Source organism: Schistocerca americana, chromosome 2 (assembly GCF_021461395.2).
Source record: "Schistocerca americana isolate TAMUIC-IGC-003095 chromosome 2, iqSchAmer2.1, whole genome shotgun sequence".
Classification (NCBI taxonomy): Eukaryota; Metazoa; Arthropoda; class Insecta; order Orthoptera; family Acrididae; genus Schistocerca; species Schistocerca americana.
Genome location: NC_060120.1, coordinates 175,833,755 through 175,855,193, shown reverse-complemented (window position 1 = coordinate 175,855,193; position 21,439 = coordinate 175,833,755). Strand labels below are relative to the sequence as shown.

Below are 21,439 nucleotides of genomic sequence, written 5' to 3'. Positions count from 1 at the left end.
CAACATTCCCTCACACTGTGCCTCCGGTATATGACCTATCGGACACAAGATCGATAACAAACCTAACTGTTGCAGGTTGTTGACGCTGAACGAGGACTCTGTACCAGCACCCAGCGCCAGCCGCCGAGCAGCACAATCGCACAACGTCAAGGTATCGACATGCATGATACCCACTACTAACAAAGCCTATCCTTACACAACCTATCGCAGGCAGCAAGACAACCGCTACTGCTCTTGCCGCCCGACCTAACTTTCGCAGAGGTTTTTTTCCCTTGGCCCTTGCCTTGGCACTTTTTTCCCTCTGCCCTTCAAACCGCTACCCTTCGTCAGATTTCGACCAATCTATCTCCAGATGAGCGCGTATTAATGGTTAATCCTAACCAGACGTACGCAAACATCGCAGTACCCACATCCTGCGACACCTCACTTTAGTGAATACTAACCCTTATGCAGAAAGCGGTAGCAAGAAGGCAATTTCAACGAACGAGCAGAATACAAACTCCTTGATGATTTTAATGAATAAGTTCGATTCTGCCCTCCACCCAGACAAACTGTCGCATTCGAAATGAACTTAAATCTCCAAGAGCTGCGCGGGGTAGCCGCGCGGTCTTAGGCGTCTAGCACGGTCCGCGCGGCTCCCCCCGTCGGAGGTTCGAGTCCTCCCTCGGGCATGTGTGTGTGTGTGTGTGTGTGTGTGTGTGTGTGTGTGTGTGTGTGTGTTCTTTAGCGTACGTCAGTTTCAGTTAGATTAAGTAGTGCGTAAGCTTAGGGACCGATGACCTCAGCAGTTTGGTCCCATAAGACCTTACCATAAAATTTCGGATTTCAGGTACAAGCGTAGCAGATGCTTCTTGCTCGCTAAAACGCTTTAGACACTTTTTGATCCGTTAAAAACATTGATAACCCATTTTCACATTGACATGTAGTCACAATGGACTCATGTGAGAATGACCAACCAGCGTGCTTTTGTAATCTTATTGGCTACCGGGATGTAGCTATCAAATTCTTTTTTTTTCCGAATGGTGTTATGCGATTGTTTGATTCTAATAATAGTAGTTCTCGATAAGTTCTACTGCTCCCTACGCCTTTTGTGACATCCAAACAACTGTTATAAATTCTCTAATAGTACAGCGTTGTAAATATTTTACAAACATATATTAATTGAACTTCAGCCTATCTGCGAAAATAAATGATCTACTTCTCTTTGATTCGATTGTACTTCATTCAAGTAACCAGCAGAACAACATATAATTGACGGAGTATTTCCACTCTCAGTCAAACATTTTATTTTTGAGAGATGCAAAAATTCCAGTTGGTGCGTAATTCAACCAACCACAACATTAGAGAATTTTTAATATACACGTTTTCTCCGTTAGTTCAAAAAACTGTTAAATACCAGATCTTAATTTTGACATGTCTAAATTCATTTACTTTGCGATAACAAACGTAGCAGTATTCTCAGGCGAAACACTTTTGTGAAAATAACTCGCGAGTCACTGTAAAATTCAACACACCTTCTCTGCACGACTCTTAAGCCACTGCATATTCGAACAAACAATATCTACGTCCATCTGCTGTCTTTCGTCAGATGACCGCCTTATGTGTCTCCTCTTCGCCTCTTACGACAGCACTGCAGATAGAAGAACCAATCAGACCTGCTGAATATATTTTACTTATAGTAATTAGCCGTGTATGACCCTTCTGACCAGTGCCAGATACTAATAAAGAGCAATGATTAACTTTTCATAATTTTATTTGTAATGTTTTAAATCATCTCTTATGGAACTGGCAACATGTTGTGTAAACGATAATACGTCACCATCGGAGACAGAGTCGCAGTATAACATTCAGCCAGCATCGTTACCGTTAGCTGCAAAATTTCATTAGCAACTATTTTCGCTCTGTGTAGGTATATGGTTACATAGAAAACTTAATTGATTTCAAGTCCTCCAAGTGCGTAATGCATGGGACACGGATTGTATGTATTTGCACATGGTTTTTTAACAGAGAGTACCCCTCCCAGAAATGGAATGTTCTATTAACGCACAAAATTACACAGTTTTATTTTTATACAAAAAATTAAAATTTTAATGGTTCTGAGCACTATAGGACTTAACTACTGTGGTCATCAGTCCCCTAGAACTTAGAACTACTTAAACCTAACTAACCTAAGGACATCACACACATCCATGCCCGAGGCAGGATTCGAACCTGCGACCGTAGCAGTCGCGCGGTTCCGGACTGCGCGCCTAGAACCGCTAGACCACCGCGGCCGGCAAAATTTTAATGATAAGTGCATTACTTTGCCTTTTTCAATAACGTGAACAGCATAAATTACTTATCTGACAAGCATTTTCTTGCGACAGACCTTCAACTCTATATGTGTTACGGACTACATAACTTGGTAATCTCCCTTTGGTGCAGTAAGGTTGAGTCTGTGGCACCTCGGGCATCTTGCAGCAATGCCGGGATTTACCGGCTTTTGTGAAACACTGGAGTTTACAGTACATGGTTAAGTGAAGCTAAGTAGCATGCTGGCAATTCTGAACAGTTCTTTCAGGGTCGTGCAGCACTTAGGTACAGCAGTTAAATCGTTATGTTGTGAGTCTGGATTTCTAACATAAATTTGAACTCTGACTCGCAGTGCATAAAATCAGATCTTATATTTCTAGTGAACGTGATGAAAATCATATACTGTTTTGATTTCCTTTTGACTGACGGAGTACGTGTGGCTGATAATTCTCATGTGGTTCCCGGAAAGGCAGGCATAAATGTGCCGACACAACTGTAAAAGAAAAAAAAAGTTTGTACCCTATTCCTGGAAAATACGGTTTCCGGGTTCCGCATACTGCTGCTGCAACTTTAAATGGCGATAGTTCTGCAATGCTTCCTGGAAAAGTCACAGAGACACTACTGGCTTCTTTTATATATCCAAGGTAGACCACCTTTGATGTGGAACGAACTTCTTCGCGTTACAAAAATCTTGATCCGAGAAAATCGTCAAAACTTCACAACTTAATGATAGTGTCCTTGAACCACTGCAATGCAGTCTTATGAAGATTAGAGTCAGTTTTCTGACCTATTTTCAAAATATTTTTTATTATTTTTATTTTAAACGCCTAGTTCCATAGGACAAAATTGAGGACCAAATCTCAGTGGTCATGGACCGTGTCAGTACACGAAATTACGGCAGAAAACTAATAATAGGTAAAAGAAAATGTTTATGAATACTAAATGAACGACAAGCTATAAGTTTCTACAAAAAATGCAATCAACAATGTCACACAGGAATTAACTTAGTCTTTCAAGGAACTCCTGAACAAAATAGATGGATTTACTCATGAAGAAACTCTTCAGTTTAGGTTTGAAAGCTCAGGGATTACTGTTAAGATGTTTGAATTCTTGTGGTAGATTATTGTAAATGGATGCAGTAGAATACTACATGCCTTTCTGCACGAGAGTCAAGGAGGTGAGATCCAAATGCAGACTGGAGTTCTGCGTAGTATTAACTGAGTGAAAGCTGCTAATTCTTAGGAATAAGCTGATACTGTTAACAAGAAACGACATTAAAGGATCTATATACTGAGAGGCCAATGTCTGGATACCCAGACTAATGAACAGGGGTCGACAAGAGGTTCTCGAATTTACAGTACTTATTGCCCGAACTGCCCATTTCTGAGCCAAAAATATACTTTGAGCATGGGAAGAGTTACCCCAAAATACAATACCATACGTCATAAGCGAATGAAAATAAGCAAAGTAGACCACTTTCATGTCGAACTATCACTTACTTAAGATACTGTTCTAAAAGTAAAAATGGCAGCATTAAGTGTTTGAACAAGACCCTGAACCATAGGCTTTCCATGAAAGATTACTATTTATCTGAACACCTAAAAATTTTAACTGTTCAGTCTCACTAATCATATACCCATTTTGTGTTATTAGAATGTCAGATTTTGTTGAATTGTGTGTTAGAAACTGCAAAAACTAAGTCTTACTGTGACTTAGCGTTAGTTTATTCTCTACAACCCATGAACATACGCCGCGCGAGATTAGCCGAGCAGTCTTGGGCGCTGCAGTCACGGGCTGTGCGGCTGGTCCCGGCGGAGGTTCGAGTCCTCCCTCGGGCATGGGTGTGTGTGTTTCTCCTTAGGATAATTTAGGTTAAGTAGTGTGTAAGCTTAGGGACTGATGACCTTAGCAGTTAAGTCCCATGAGATTTCACACACATTTTGAACATGAACATACGTCTCGAACTGTACTATTTGAAACAGTGCCGACGTTGCGCACAACATCATCCTTTACTACCAAGCTAGTGTCATCAGTAAACAGAATATTTTAGAATCACCTGTAATACTAGAAGGCATATCATTTATGTAAATGAGTAACAGGAGTGTCCCCAGCGCTGATCCCTAGGGCACCCCCCCCCCCCCCCCCCATTTAACCGCGCCCCACTCGGACCACTCATCGTAGCCATTCGCAATACTGTCGAGAATGACCTTTTGCTGTCTGTTCTTAAAGTAAGAGGTGAATCAATTATGACCTACTCCTCGTTTTCCATAATGGTCCAGTTTCTGGAACAGTATTTTGTGATCAACACTATCAGATCCCTCAGTAAAATAAAAATAAAGATTTCTGGCGTTTGTTTCATCCATCCAGCACCTCACAGAGAAAAGAGAATATAACATTTTCATTTGTTAAACCACTTCTAAAACCGAATAGTACATTTGACAACAAATTTTGTTAAATGAAATTATCAATTATCCTTACATACACAGCCTCTTTAGCAAACATTGATGGCATAGAAATAAGTATAAAATTGTCTACATTATCACTTTCTCCCTTTTTACAAAGCGGCTTTACTACTGAGTACTTTAATCGTTCAGGAAACTGACCATTCCTAAAGGAATTACAAATGTGGCTAAGCGCAGGGCTAACATGTGCAGCACAGTACTTCAGTATACTGCTAGGTACCTCATCATATCCGTAAGAGTCCTTAGTCTTCAGTGATTTAATTATTGATTCAATCTCCCCCTTGTCAGTGTCACGGAAGAGTATTTCTGATATCAGTCTCGGAAAGCCATTTTCCAAGATAGATATATGATTCCCTGCAGAAACTATGTTTTTATTTAATTCATCAGCTATGTTAATTGCCTTCGTTTTTGTAAGGACATATTTTCAATTTTTTCAGTTTTTCCTTTCGGAAAAATATCATCCACACAATTCCGAGGATATCGAGGGCGGATCTGTGCGGAAACTGTCCCTCCAACAGTTTAACATCTCATGCATCCATTTTTCTGACAAGAATAATATTCAGAAAAATGCAAAAAAAGACCTTGAGGATTTGCTAAATCATGATCAGTTTGGCTTTAGAAAAGATGTCACCAGAAAGGCAGTTGAGACGTTGCAGATGATAATTGAAACAAGACTTACGAACACAATGCGACGTGTTCATAGGATATGTCGATCTAGAAACGGCTTTCGACAATGTAAAATTGTTGTAGATGTTCGAATTTCTCGGGAAATTAGGTGTAAGCTGTAGAGATATGGAGACAATGTTATGTTCTCGCCAATAGACACAACCGGAGTCGCCTATAGCCTTTGCATAGGGACAAGTGTTTACTACAATGATTGACAGTGTGGCGCCCAGGTCGTACATAGCATTGTCGACATTTTATTCAGTAGTGCACGCCTTGACAGGACACTCCTCAGCCGAACTGTCCACAACTACATCCAACGAGTTGCTGTACAACTTAAGTATTACACCGCAATAAATTGTATAGTTGCTTTGTCACTAATTTGTTTGCTCTAGCACAGTTCCTCCGTCCACCTCGGAGCACCTAAACCTAAAAGACGTGTGCTAGCCATTCTACCCAGACTATCCGTACACAATTGGTAATATACAGTACAACTTGTGCTAGAACCAAGACGTAAAAATTTGAACAATGACCAGAACGAAATGCTCGGACTAGAAAGGGTATAAGACAGAGATGTAGCCTTTCGTCGCTATTGTTCAATCTATAAGTAGGAGAAGCAATGAGGAAATAAAAGAAAAGTTCGGGAGTGGGATTAAAATTCAGGGTGAACGGATGTAAATCATACGATTCTTTCCCAGGAGCCGAAACCAGAGAAGGTTGGTTGCTGGGATCTGGAGCGAAGTCGATGCTCTAACTCATCCCAGAGATGTTACATTGGGTTAATGTCGGGTCTATGGATAGGTCAGTCTATTTCGGAAATGTTATTGTCCGCAAACCGTTGCCTCACTGATGCTGATTTAGGACAGGGTGCATTGTCATGTGGATTGTTGCGCTGATACAATCACTGTTCCTCTACTATATGCAGCCCATAATGATGAAAAATGTGTTTATATTCTCCCGAACTAGCTTTAAGTGCATTAAGAGGAACACACCCTAACAACGAAAACACTCCCATTTTGTAACACTACCACCTTCGTACAACTGTTGGTACTACACACAACAAAAGGTAACGTTCTCCATGCAGTCGCTAAACCCAAACCTTTCAATCGGGTTGCGAAGAGGTATAGAGTTACACGTTTCAAGTCATTTATTGACACCACATCAAACGTCGCTTAGCATTGACTGTAGAACTGCATGGCATATGAGGAGCTGTACCCTATTCTTTTTCAACCCCTACGCACAGTCATTGTCTAGCTGGACTGCTGGTAGCACTTTAAAAATTCATGAGTGATTCCTACCGCTAATTTCATGCGATTTTTTTTACAACCACCCTCCACAATGCTAGACGGTCACTGTGCGTCAGTACAGGAGGTCTACCTGTTTAGCTGTGGTTGTTCCTTAGCATTCTCGCTTTGCCGCGCTGTCTTGGGCGCATTGTCACGGTTCGAGTCCTCCCTCGGGCATCGGTGTGTGTTGTCCTTAACGTAAGGCAGTTTAAGTTATATTAATTGGTGTGTAAGCCTAGAGACAGATGACCTCAGCAGTTTGGTCCCACAGGAACTTCCCACACATTTTCAGGCAGCTTTAGAAGGACTGAAATGCCCCTGATGGATTTGTTCCTGACGTAACACACACGTCTGAAGTGACTGAGCACACCTGACAGACCCATTCTGCTGTTATTGTTTCTCCACTGGCAACACAATACTCCCAGCCTCCTTCTATACTGGCTCTCTGCCTCTCGTGAATCTAGAGGTCAATTCCGCATTACATAGGGATGGCCACATAGCTATCCTCAGTGAAAGCGAGAAAGGACAGGGCGTGTTGAATGAACAATCTAACGAGCACACACCATCAGTTGGCAGTAACCTGAAGAAAGGCGGTAGTAATGAGGAGAATTAGTAGAAATGAGATTGGCGACAAACTTAACACCAAAACTGGGGTCCTCGCAGTTGGCGAAATAGCACGTGGTGGACGACGCAAGACTGGCATAGGTAAAGAGGATGTCACCTACCAAAAGAAGTCTTCTAACATCATACATCGGCCTGCATTCGAGGAAGGATTTCCTGAGAATGTACGTTTGGAGCGCAGTATTGTATGGAAGTGAATCATGGCCTACGGGTTGCCAGGAAAAACAAGGAAATCGAAGCATTTGAGATGTGATGCTGTAGGAAGATATTAAAATTAGGTTAACTGATAGGACATAAGTAGGTTCTCCATAGAAGCGGCGAGAAGAGGAACATATGGAAAACATCGACAAAAAGAATATACAGGATAATAGGGCGTGTGTTAAGACACCAGGGCATAACTTGCGTGAGATCTGTAGAGGGTGCAAACCGTAGGATAAGACAGAGGCGGCAATACATCCAACAGGTAAGTGAACACGCTGGCAACAAGTGCTACACTGAGATGATGAGGTTGGCACAGGAGAGGAATTCTTGGTGGGCACCAAGACATTAAAAATACTTTCTTATCATACAAATGCGCGTCCAAGTGACGAGGGTACGAGGAATAGACTGCTGTACGCTCTCAGAAGAGGAAGGGGAAGAAAATAAATGCACAATGAAAACTGCTTAGATACAGAGGCGTCACAGTGTCAGTAACATTGAACAGATTAACAACAGGCAGTAACCTAGAGATGGTTTTTCCATATAGCACATGCTGCGGGACCCGCATTTTCAGGAGCCTCAAAAAGCATTCCTTAATTTTCTGGTATAAATTAACCGTTAGCAGTTTTGAATCTAAAATAATACCACTCTTTACTCTTTAGGATTATGTGCGCTTAACTGACCATTAGCGATGTTAGACCACTGACTTGAAGTTGTGTGTATTTTTAAACTTTTGAAGAATACATTCAACGTAATTCCATTTCATTGAACCGCATTTTGCATATTACAAGTTGACATAAGGTTTTTTTTGCCACCGTTCGCCTTAAACGACAATCGATGCTATCGTTATACCTCTGCGAGGAATTTTTGAAAGCTGTGACCGTGGGATAACCTAACAGAAACAGAACAATCAAACTGGGATTCATTTTCGGAACACTCCAGCATAATATAACCAACAGTAAATGGTGGGTCAGGAACAGACGTTCTCTCAGCACAAAAGTAAGTTGTAACATTATATATTGAAACCGGTCGCCAGCCTAATTAGGCATTCTTGTGTTAAGCAGAAGGCTGTGCTAAGACTAACCTAATCTTCCCTGACACACACACCAAACTCTTTCCTTACATGTGATCCTACTACAACACAGTAACCTAACCTTGCAGATAAATGTGCTACTAACAAACAAATGGCCAATGAGATAGTAAACAGTAACACATGCCTCTCAGCAACACGTACCATAAATGAACTAGGTGTAACAGTTTATAAAATCAATTACCGGCACGCATGAAACTAGTAGCAATAATGAACAGGGCAAAGCTTGAAATGATTCTGTTTGAATCAGGGGGGTTGCTATGATCATAATCTATAACTTCATTGTTTTGTACAGGGTATCTAGGACAGTGCATTAACCGGCTTGCGTTAGAATACATAACACAGTAAATAGTTCTTTCTTAAACTCGGTTTGAAGCAAATTTTAGGTTAGAGAATTCCCTCCCCAGGCCCGACAAGACGCCTCCTGAGACGCGGCAAGGTAGGAGTAGGCAAAATGAAACAGGGAATAACAATATTAATGTGCTAATAGTAAACTGCAGGAGCGTCTATAGAAAGGTCCCAGAACTGCTCTCATTAATAAACGGCCACAACGCCCATATAGTACTAGGGACAGAAAGTTGGCTGAAACCAGACGAAAACAGTAATGAAATCCTAAACTCAGATTGGAATGTATACCGCAAAGACAGGCTGGACAGTGAAGGGGGAGGCGTGTTTATAGTGATAAGAAGTGCAATAGTATCGAAGGAAATTGACGGAGATCCGAAATGTGAAATGATTTGGGTGAAGGTCACGGTTAAAGCAGGCTCAGACATGGTAATTGGATGTCTCTATAGGCCCCCTGGCTCAGCAGCTGTTGTGGCTGAGCACCTGAAGGATAATTTGGAAAATATTTCGAGTAGATTTCCCCACCATGTTATAGTTCTGGGTGGAGATTTTAATTTGCCGGATATAGAATGGGAGACTCAAACGTACATAACGGGTGGCAGGGACAAAGAATCCAGTGAAATTTTTTTAAGTGCTTTATCTGAAAACTACCTTGAGCATTTAAACAGAGCACCGACTCGTGGCGATAACATATTAGACCTTCTGGTGACAAACAGACCCGAACTATTTGAAACAGTTAACGCAGAACAGGGCATCAGCGATCATAAAGCGGTTACGGCATCCATCGATGGTTTCAGCCGTAAACAGAAATATTAAAAAAGGTAGGAAGATTTTTCTGTTTAGCAAAAGTGACAAAAAGCAGATTACAGAGTACCTGACGGCCCAACACAAAAGTTTTGTCTCAAGTACAGATAGTGTTGAGGATCAGTGGACGAAGTTCAAAACCATCGTACAATATGCGTTAGATGAGTATGTGCCAAGCAAGATCGTAAGAGGTGGAAAAGAGCCACCGTGGTACAACAACCGAGTTAGAAAACTGCTGCGGAAGCAAAGGGAACTTCACAGCAGACATAAACATAGCCAACGCCTTGCAGACAAACAAAAATTACGCGAAGCGAAATGTAATGTGAGGAGGGCTATGCGAGAGGCGTTCAATGAATTCGAAAGTAAAGTTCTATGTACTGACTTGGCAGAAAATCCTAAGAAATTTTGGTCTTATGTCAAAGCGGTAGGTGGATCAAAACAAAATGTCCAGACACTCTGTGACCAAAATGGTACTGAAACAGAGGATGACAGACTAAAGGCCGAAATACTAAATGTCTTTTTCCAAAGCTGTTTCATAGAGGAAGACTGCACTGTAGTTCCTTCTCTAGATTGTCGCACAGATGACAAAATGGTAGATATCGAAATAGACGACAGAGGGATAGAGAAACAATTAAAATCGCTCAAAAGAGGAAAGGCCGCTGGACCTGATGGGATACCAGTTCGATTTTACACAGAGTACGCGAAGGAACTTGGCCCCCTTCTTGCAGCGGTGTACCGTAGGTCTCTAGAAGAGCGTAGCGTTCCAAAGGATTGGAAAAGGGCACAGGTCATCCCCGTTTTCAAGAAGGGACGTCGAACAGATGTGCAGAACTATAGACCTATATCTCTAACGTCGATCAGTTGTAGAATTTTGGAGCACGTATTATATTCGAGTATAATGACTTTTCTGGAGACTAGAAATCTACTCTGTAGGAATCAGCATGGGTTTCGAGAAAGACGGTCGTGTGAAACCCAGTTCGCGCTATTCGTCCACGAGACTCAGAGGGCCATAGACACGGGTTCACAGATAGATGCCGTGTTTCTTGACTTCCGCAAGGCGTTCGACACAGTTCCCCACAGTCGTTTAATGAACAAAGTAAGAGAATATGGACTATCAGACCAATTGTGTGATTGGATTGAGGAGTTCCTAGATAACAAAACGCAGCATGTCATTCTCAATGGAGAGAAGTCTTCCGAAGTAAGAGTGATTTTAGGTGTGCCGCAGGGGAGTGTCATAGGACCGTTGCTATTCACAATATACATAAATGACCTGGTGGATGACATCGGAAGTTCACTGAGGCTTTTTGCAGATGATGCTGTGGTGTATCGAGAGGTTGTAACAATGGAAAATTGTACTGAAATGCAGGAGGATCTGCAGCGAATTGACGCATGGTGCAGGGAATGGCAATTGAATCTCAATGTAGACAAGTGTAATGCGCTGCGAATACATAGAAAGATAGACCCCTTATCATTTAGCTACAAAATAGCAGGTCAGCAACTGGAAGCAGTTAATTCCATAAATTATCTGGGAGTACGCATTAGGAGTGATTTAGAATGGAATGATCATATAAAGTTGATCGTCGGTATAGCAGATGCCAGACAGATTCATTGGAAGAATCCTAAGGAAATGTAATCCGAAAACAAAGAAAGTAGGTTACAGTACGCTTGTTCGCCCACTGCTTGAATACTGCTCAGCAGTGTGGGATCCGTACCAGAAGTGTGATTGCCTTTAACCTGAATCAAGGTTAGGGACATTCTACCTCAGTCTCTGTTATCAAGATCGCCAATTCTGAGTTCAGGCATAGTGTGTCTTTACAGTCTGTTTGTCTGTCATATTTCAACGCTCTTCTAAGAATGTATTGATGCATGAGTTAATATTTTGCTCTATTCAGATGCGCCAGTGTGCTCATTTTCTCCATCCAACGCCACAGTTTATAAGTTTCCAGCTCCGTATGCTAAAGCTGGTAAGTTTACAATACGAAGCACTTTATTGGTTAATTTCGAGACGGTGTGGACAAAACAGTACCTGCAACGATGGGCAATTGTCAGTTTTGTTGGCCGGAAAGTCAAGCAATGTTAAAAACGTACAAAACTGGTCATTTTACTCTTACCACTTAGTGAAAACAAGAGTAACAGTACCTTCCATGCTATGAGGGTGGAGCTAAGAAGAGTCAACGTAACGGGTGGTTTTAGTGTCTTGAGTCATGTTGATTACATGTCTCAGGTAACGATTCATAAACCAATGAGCATAATGTCTGTTAGTGACTGAACCGGTGAAATAAAATTTTACTAGACGTTAGCTTCAGTTATTACGTGGACGTAAAATACGACACGGAAGTGTGCCTGAGACAAGTTGACATTACGCTTCACACACAATTAATAGAAGAAACTATTTGGTGATGGTATTTGCATGTATTTTAAAGACATGGTCATTCTTATTCCGTTTAGTGTTTTAAAGTTTTATGACACATACAGACGACGATCTGTGAACTGCAAATGGTTCAAATGGCTCTGAGCACTATGAGACTTAAATTCTGAGGTCATCAGTCCCCTAGAACATAGAACTACTTTAACCTAACCAACCTAAGGACATCACACATGTCCATGCCCGAGGCAGGATTCGAACCTGCGACCGTAGCGGTCGCGCTGTTCCAGACTGTAGCGCCTAGAACCGCTCGGCCACTCCGACCGGCTGTGAACTGCAGATGTGATACTTTTTTTTACCACGAGATAATGGTGGTCATAAAAAGTTGGTTATGTATAGGGTTAAAATCTCCGAGGATCAAACCCCTGACTGGGTTACTGTGTGCTTTACGTACAGATTTTCGTTGCCGCGGCACTATCCGTTTCATAATGATTGACTCCTGACTTTGAGCCCGTGTTCTGGTTACATAGCATGACAAACATCGGTATGCTGTATCTTACCGGAATCGTGGAAATATTTTCTTTACTTCAGTTCTGAAAAAAAAAATGGTTCAAATCGCTCTGAACACTATGGGACTTAACATCTATGGTCATCAGTCCCCTAGAACTGAGAACTACTTAAACCTAACTAACCTAAGGACATCACACACATCCATGCCCGAGGCAGGATTCGAACCTGCGACCGTAGCAGTCGCGCGGCTCCGGACTGAGCGCTTAGAACCGCTAGACCACCGCGGCCGGCTCTGTTCTGAATATTATGCTTTAAATGAAAAGGGGGAGACATACGGTATAGTATTTCAGAGAAAGCGAACTTTCTCGAGCATTTTTTGGCGAGTGTCAACTTTGAGGAGTCATATAAACCAGACCATAATTCGGAAAAAATTTCATTCGAACTGTTAAAAGATACAACGATTCTGTGCTTACAGGCGGATTTTTGTTAGTTTCTGTTTAGCCATTTGGTTGTAATAATGACGGATGTTGACTGTCGCAATTCACCTAACGCTGTTGGGTATGAACAAGACGGTAAGTGTAAATGCTAGCTCCGTTGCTGCCTTTCACAACTCTTATTTTTTATACACGTAACTCTACACAAAGCGCTAATGTCACGTACCATTTGCGTCCTTATGCTCTGCGTGCTCGGGTATGCTATGTTATCGGACCTCTGAACGGTAGTTCCATTGGAGTGTTTATTGTTGCAGTGCTCACATCGGGGCTTCCCGTCAGATAGGAAAAACTCGTGCTGTCATTCGTTGTTATGTGCTCGCGTGAGACAGTCTTCATGATATAATTAGTTGCTTTGTACTTGTGTGAAACTATGAGTCATTTGCAAAATTATGGGAAGTCCGTGGTGATCAGTGTACGTGATTACTTTGAGCCTGGAAAAGTACAGGGCGTGAGCAGTTCCGCATCACGGCCAATAAAGAGAACGCCTTAATGTCTCGGTATTAGTGAAAGTACAATGAAGTGAATTTTGTGAGAATAGAGAGAAACTTCATGTCTTGTACTACCCGCCATCCACATGGAGCACGTATTGTTCTTACCGCGGACTTGTTGTACTCAGCCACACACAATTGATATAATCAAAGTGTACGGGTCTGAAGATGGCGTTGACGCAACGTCTAAACTAGTAGCCAAATAAATATGAAATCTTAAGTACAGCTGGAGGAGTTTCATTTTTAATAAAAAAGAAAGAAAAAGGTACTGGCAGGTGACAGAAGTTATCATTGGGCGAGTTTACACAGGGAGTCAAAAGAAGGAAAATCTACGACTTAGTTGTGGAAAAGCAGTTTGCAACAGTACCAGCTGTATTGAAAAAAGTTGATGATTGAAATGGAAACCTTTGGTGACATGCGTGAAACTATCCTTTGGTGTGCTCTTTGGAAATTGGGCTACAGACAAGAAAAGTTCAACAAAAATAAGTGCTGATGGAAAATAACCGAGTAGCAGAAAAAAGAATCGAGTACATACGGGAAATAAAACACTTGCCAAACACTGACTGGACTGAAACTTCCTGGCAGATTAAAACTGAGTGCCGGACCGAGACTCGAACTCGGGACCTTTGCCTTTAGCGGGCAAGCGCTTTACCAACTGAGCTACCCAAGCACGACTCACGCCCCGTCCTCACAGCCTTACTTCTGCCAGTATCTCGTCTCCTACCTTCCAAACTTTACAGAAGCTCTCCTGCGAACCTTGCAGAACAAGCACTCCTTTCTTCCAGGTGTGCTAGTTCTGCAAGGTTCGCAGGAGAGCTTCTGTGAAGTTTTGAAGGTAGGAGACGAGGTACTGGCGGAATTAAAGCTGTGAGGACGGGGCGTGAGTCGTGCTTAGGTAGCTCAGTTGGCAGAGCAGTTACCCGCGAAAGGCAAAGGTCCTGAGTTCGAGTCTCGGTCCGGCACACAGTTTTAATCTGCCAGGAAGTTTCATATCAGCGCACACTCCGCTGCAGAGTGAAAATCTCATTCTGGACAAAGGTTGCATCTCTAAACGGTGCTACGGAAATTTTTCTCCTACTTACGGTCTGGTTTCCGTGACTACTCAAAATTGACAACTGCGGAAAAATGCCTGAAAAATCGCGCTTTCTCTTAAATATTACTGCGTACGTCACCTACTTTTCAATTAAAATGTGATATTCGTACAGCTAGTAAAGTTAGACACTTCCACAAATCCGGCAAAACCGAGCGAGGTGGCGCAGTGGTTAGCACACTGGACTCGCATTCGGGAGGACGACGGTTCAATCCCGTCTCCAGCCATCCTGATTTAGGTTTTCCGTGATTTCCCTAAATCGTTTCAGGTAAATGCCGGGATGGTTCCTTTGAAAGGGCACGGCCGATTTCCTTCCCAATCCTTCCCTAACCCGAGCTTGCGCTCCGTCTCTAATGACCTCGTTGTCGACGGGACGTTAAACACTAACCACCACCACCATAAATCCGGCAAGGTACAACACTTCGATATTGGTCACGTGATGTAACCAGAAAACGAGCTCAGACTGAGGAATCCACCCTTTCCTCTCGCCGCCCTCATCCCCAGGAAGCTCTGTCGTATTCATTTTTTGAGAGCGGCCTGAGTGTGGCTCGTGCCGTCCTGGAGACACTGGGACCAGGAAAAATCGCAGCTTACCGAGAACTGGACCCAGAAGCCACACGGCCGGAGTCTAGCTCTCTGCCCGCTGGAGCACTACGGCCACAAAGGGCTGTAGTTATATTTTTAAGTATTCACGGCGTTTGATGACCAATATCGTTTTTAATAATCATAACGATTTTATACCTGACAGGCATATTGTTTGGTTTAGACGTGCACAATAATCTTTTTCTCTAATTCAGTGTATACAAAGCGTTTTTGTGTTTTCGATATAGGTATGTATAGCTTACATGTGTTGTTCATCTTCTGAATCAGATGCGCTGATGATTGGTTGTGTACTCCAGTACCGTCAGTCAAATAAAAGCTTTTCAAGCGCACTTCATGGCGTACGATAAGGTGTTGTTGCCGGCCGAGCGGTTCTAGGCGCTTCAGTCTGGAACCGCGCGACCCCTACGGTCGCAGGTTCGAATGCTGCCCCGGGCATGGATGTGTGTGATGTCCTTAGGTTAGTTAGGTTTAAGTAGTTCTAAGTTCTAGAGGACTGATGACCTCAGATGTTAAGTCCCATTGTGCTCAGAGCCTTTCGAACCATTTGATAAGATATTGTTGTTGTGGTCTTCATTCCAGAGACTGGTTTGATGCAGCTCTCCATGCTACTCTATCCTGTGCAAGCTTCTTCATCTGCCAGTACCTACTGCAACCTACATCCTTCTGAATCTGTTTAGTGTATTCATCTCTTGGTCCCCCTCTACGATTTTTACCCTCCGCGCTTCCCTCCAATACTAAACTGGTGATCTCTTGATGCCTCAGAATATGTCCTACCAATCGATCCCTTCTTCTAGTCAAGTTGTGGCACAAACTTTTCTTCTCCCCCATTCTATTCAATACCTCCTCATTAGTTATGTGATCTACACATCTAATCTTCAGCATTATTCTGTAGCACCACAATTCGAAAGTTTCTATTCTCTTCTTGTCTAAAATATTTATCGTCCACGTTTCACTTCCATACGTCGCTACACTCCATACAAATACTTTCAGAAACGACTTCCTGACACTTAAATCTATACTCGATGTTAACAAATTTCTCTTCTTCAGAAACGCTTTCCTTGCCATTGCCAGTCTACATTTTATATCCTCTCTACTTCGACCATCATCAGTTATTTTGCTGCCCAAATAGCAAAACTCATCTACTACTTCAAGTGTCTCATTTCCTAATCTAATTCCCTCAGCATCACATGATTTAATTCGACTAGATTCCATTATCCTCGTTTTGCTTTTGTTGATGTTCATCTTATATCCTCCCTTCAAGACACTGTCCATTCCGTTCAACTGCTCTTCCAGGCCCTTCCCTGTCTGACAGAATTACAATGCCAGCGGCAAACCTCAAAGTTTTTATTTCTTCTCCATGGATTTGAATTCCTACTTCAAATAATTTCTTTTGTTTCATTTACTGTTTGATCAATATACAGATTGAATAACATCGGGGATAGGCTCAACCCTGTCTCAATCCCTTCCCAACCACTGCATCCCTTTCAAGCCCGTCGACTCTTATGACTGTGAAACATCCCTTAGAAAAATTTATGAATGACAGTGCTGGTAAACCTCTTACGTTATTTGATTTTCAAACAGCTGAGAAAAACTGAACGTACTCAGACATTTCTCTCTTTATTTATTCTGATCAACAGTAAACTGGCACACAATATTGTTTTTAGCGCAACGCAATCTGACTTTCAATAATCCCTACAAAAGAATGGCCGTGACTAACAGTAACCTATACCTTTCATGAATCACTTACCTCAAAAAAATCTTCTTTACTCAAACTACTGCAATACAGCGTGCGGCAATACTGCTAGCTAAATAAAAGATTCTAACTACTGAAGGCAGTAACTACTGGTAGGCATAGTCAGCAAATGAAAGATTTTGATAGAGAACAAACAATGTATTTACCTTAATAGTGTTCAAAAATCATAATATACAGGGTGTTACAAAAAGGTACGGCCAAACTTTCAGGAAACATTCCTCACACACAAAGAAAGAAAATATGTTATGTGGACATGTGTCCGGAAACGCTTACTTTCCATGTTAGAGCTCATTTTATTACTTCTCTTCAAATCACATTAATCATGGAATGGAAACACACAGCAACAGAACAGACCAGCGTGACTTCAAACGCTTTGTTACAGGTATTGTTCAAAATGTCCTCCGTTAGCGAGGATACATGCATCCACCCTCCGTCGCTTGGAATCCCTGATGCGCTGATGCAGCCCTGGAGAACGGCGTATTGTATCACAGCCGTCCACAATACGAGCACGAAGAGTCTCTACATTTGGTACCGGGGTTGCGTAGACAAGAGCTTTCAAATGCCCCCATAAATAAAAGTCAAGAGGGTTGGGGTCAGGAGAGCGTGGAGGCCATGGAATTGGTCCGCCTCTACCAATCTATCGGTCACCGAATCTGTTGTTGAGAAGCGTACGAACACTTCGACTGAGATGTGCAGGAGCTCCATCGTGCATGAACCACATGTTGTGTCGTACTTGTAAAGGCACATGTTCTAGAAGCACAGGTAGAGTATCCCATATGAAATCATGATAACGTGCTCCATTGAGCATAGGTGGAAGAACATGGGGCCCAATCAAGACATCACCAACAATGCCTGCCCAAACGTTCACAGAAAATCTGTGTTGATGACGTGATTGCACAATCGCGTGCGGATTCTCGTCAGCCCACACATGTTGATTGTGAAAATTTACAATTTGATCACGTTGGAATGAAGCCTCATCCGTAAAGAGAACATTTGCACTGAAATGAGGATCGTGGAGGCCAATCAGCTGCTGATAGTGCCTGCACACGCTGTACATGGTACGGAAACAACTGGTTGTTCCGTAGCACTCTCCATACAGTGACGTGGTCAACGTTACCTTGTACAGCAGCAACTTCTCTGACGCTGACATTAGGGTTATCGTCAACTGCACGAAGAATTGCCTCGTCCATTGCAGGTGTCCTCGTCGTTCTAGGTCTTCCCCAGTCGCGAGTCATAGGCTGGAATTTTCCGTGCTCCCTAAGACGACGATCAATTGCTTCGAACGTCTTCCTGTCGGGACACCTTCGTTCTGGAAATCTGTCTCGATACAAACGTACCGCGCCACGGCTACTGCCCCGTGCTAATCCATACATCAAATGGGCATCTGCCAACTCCGCATTTGTAAACATTGCACTGACTGCAAAACCACGTTCGTGATGAACGCTAACCTGTTGATGCTACGTACTGATGTGCTTGATGCTAGTACTGTAGAGCAATGAGTCGCATGCCAACACAAGCACCGAAGTCAACATTACCTTCCTTCAATTGGGCCAACTGGCGGTGAATCGAGGAAGTACAGTACACACTGACGAAACTAAAATGAGCTCTAACATGGAAATTAAGCGTTTCCGGACACATGTCCACATAACATCTTTTCTTTATTTGTGTATGAGGAATGTTTCCTGAAAGTTTGGCCGTACCTTTTTGTAACACCCTGTATATATCAATTCATGACATCCAATCTTACAAATTTACTCTTTCTGATGGACACACGTCCAGATCATCCGCTCTCAAAACTCTGCCATCTCTCTTCCCACATCCATCACTGCTTGCGGCTCACCTGTAACTGCCGGCCGGAGTGGACGAGCGGTTCTAGGCGCTACAGTTTGGAATCGCGTGACCGCTGCGGTCGCAGGTTCGAATCCTGCTTCGGGCATGGATGTGTGTGATGTCCTTAGTTTAGTTAGGTTTAAGTAGTTCTAAGTTCTAGGGGACTGATGACCACAGCAGTTAAGTCCCATAGTACTCAGAGCCATTTGAACTATTTTTCACCTCCAACTGCGCAACCGTACGCGCTGTTCACATCCAACTGCCCATCACTACAATAGCGAATATGCCAACAATGCCAACCAGCCACAGACTGCACACAGCACAGCCAGTGATTTTCATACAGAGCCCTACGTGACGTTACCAACATAAAAACCTAAACAGCCTACTTACCAACATAAAAACCTAAACAGCCTACTCACATTGCCATCTGGTTTCTGTACAAATTGTAGATAGCCTTACGCTCCCTGTATTTTACCCCTTCCACCTTCAGAATTTGAAAGAGAGTATTCCAGTCAACATTGTCAAAAGATTGTCATAAGATATTCTGTATAAAATAATACATCTAAAAAAATATGAGTACACATTGTTGAAGAGGAGCCTCGACGTCCATTAATATTGTGGGCGCCGCATGGCCTTAAACCGGCCCTGCACCGACTGGTCTTAACACGAGTCCACGTGGTATGCTGGCACAGAATCAAGAGATCACGAGAGAGATTAGCTACGGTTTTCTGCAGACTCACCGGAGTGTAGTCGATGGCATTGTAGATGAGGAAGTTGGCCGCAAAAGTCACGGCCGAGGCCAGCGCCATGCCACTGGGTAGAGGCATCGCGGTCACAACTGCTGGACAACCTCTGGAGGCTGGAAGCGCTGGCTGCTGCTCGACTGAGATGCTGGAGGATCCAGACGGTCGTCACACTCTTTGAAATATCCAACAACGGACGACGTATTCACGAGCTGAACTCTGAACAGTGGCCTGTTAGTGGTCCTATATCTTAAAGTGTGTATTTTATAGTTACCACACTATTTTATCGCGTCTCGTAGTGGCGACTTTCATGGTGGGACGTACATGTAGCAGCAAACTTCAAACGTAATTCAAAACCACGGGAAATTCTGACTGTCTGTTGTGACAAGTACCAGTGGCTACATGAGATTAGCTACTTGTTCTGAGAATTTAGTGCCTGCACAGTTTCTCGTATCCTTTTTATACCAAGCACCTACTAATATGCCAATACGGTCTGGACCACACCCTCAACGGAATCAAAATTTGTGTTTGTTGTATTGCAGCTTTTATTCACTCATTTATCTTTACACAAAATTACGTGTATTACCCGAAGTATTACAGACTGTTTTTTAATACCAATATACAGTCAAAAAGCATTTGTTCCTGTTGTCTCAGATTGTGTTACAACTTGACGCTGATGCAACGTAAGCACTGGTAACATTACATTTCTTGAGGTATTATCGTCAAGTTCGGTATACAGCTTACCTTCAATTTCAGTATCCTATAAAGCTATCTATGAAGCCATCTTTGTCTCATGTGTAATCAGAACACACTATAATCCCGTAAAAATACTAGCTGCTTTCCGCATTCGTCCGGTCAGTTAGTTACTTACAGACATAACGATCTCCACTGAGCACAGTTGTATACTCATGTCGAACAGAAATGTTTGCTACCTGTTAGGGAATGTTGAAGACTGTTTTGAGACTGTTCGTGAGATTTACGGAAATTACGGTGCTGAAACTTTCGCGTTTACTTTCACTCAAGCCGTCAATGCAAAAGTTTCCGGCTTCAGTCTACGAACCACGAGAGTCAGTAAACACTATTGCATTTGACGATATGGCTGACGGGAAAAGGTGAAGTTCTCAAATGAGCTTCCTGGTTCACCCTTTGTAGCAAGAAGAAACTATCTTGGTCTTTGCTTCAGGTTCTGCCGTTCCTATCACTAAAAATAAGCGTCCGTAATTTTGTGAGAACTGTTAATTGTTACTTTCATTTCCGATTATGAAGCGCAGTCAACAGTAATGTTTCTGCGAGGACTTCCTAGCGGTTTGTGGACGATGGTACCGCGAATCGAACCTGGTAACCGCACAATGAAGTGATTGTGAAGAAATAGACCTCGCAGGCTGTAGTTTGGATCGTGAGCAACTGTTCGTGTGGTGCTAATAACCTGTTGTCGTGGGCACGTGCAGTTTATTGTTTGGGAGTGAATCTCACTGAGGAAACACCGCCAGTGATATGCAGCTCGAGTAGCAAGTCCTACAGCGCGGTCGCCCCACACGTGTGTGTCAGAGCGCAGTTGAGCCCGTGTACTCGGCCGACTGCGACCACCACTGCAGACGGCGCGTGTGCAACTGCGGCGAAAGCTCTGGCGCCGTTGCAGGTGCCGAGCGAGCGGCTGGGGTGGGGGGGGGGGGGGGGGGGAGGCACCGCTCTGCCGCCCCACTGTGCTTCTGATGGGCCGGCTTGCGGTCACTCTCCAAGTTGTGTGCCCCCCAGGTGCAACCTGTCAGTCGGCACGGGTAGGCACGCGCCGCTGGGTCGAG

At 43.1% G+C, this 21,439-nt stretch overlaps 1 protein-coding gene across 2 annotated transcripts in view; it reads right to left on the bottom strand.

Annotated features, from left to right (window-relative positions):
* LOC124588910 (esterase FE4-like) overlaps positions 1-21,236 on the bottom strand; it is a 292,280-nt gene extending 271,044 nt beyond the window's left edge. The window contains exons 1-2 of one of the 2 annotated variants that reach the window (XM_047131506.1): positions 19,912-21,236; positions 19,635-19,812 (exon numbers count right to left, since the gene is read on the bottom strand). In XM_047131506.1, coding sequence (XP_046987462.1) covers positions 19,635-19,721 — 87 coding nt within the window. In that variant the 5' untranslated portion in view covers positions 19,722-19,812; positions 19,912-21,236. Of the gene's footprint in view, positions 1-19,634 lie in introns of both variants that reach the window. The other variant, XM_047131505.1, reaches the window with a different exon arrangement.
* Between the last annotated feature and the right edge of the window lie 203 nt (positions 21,237-21,439).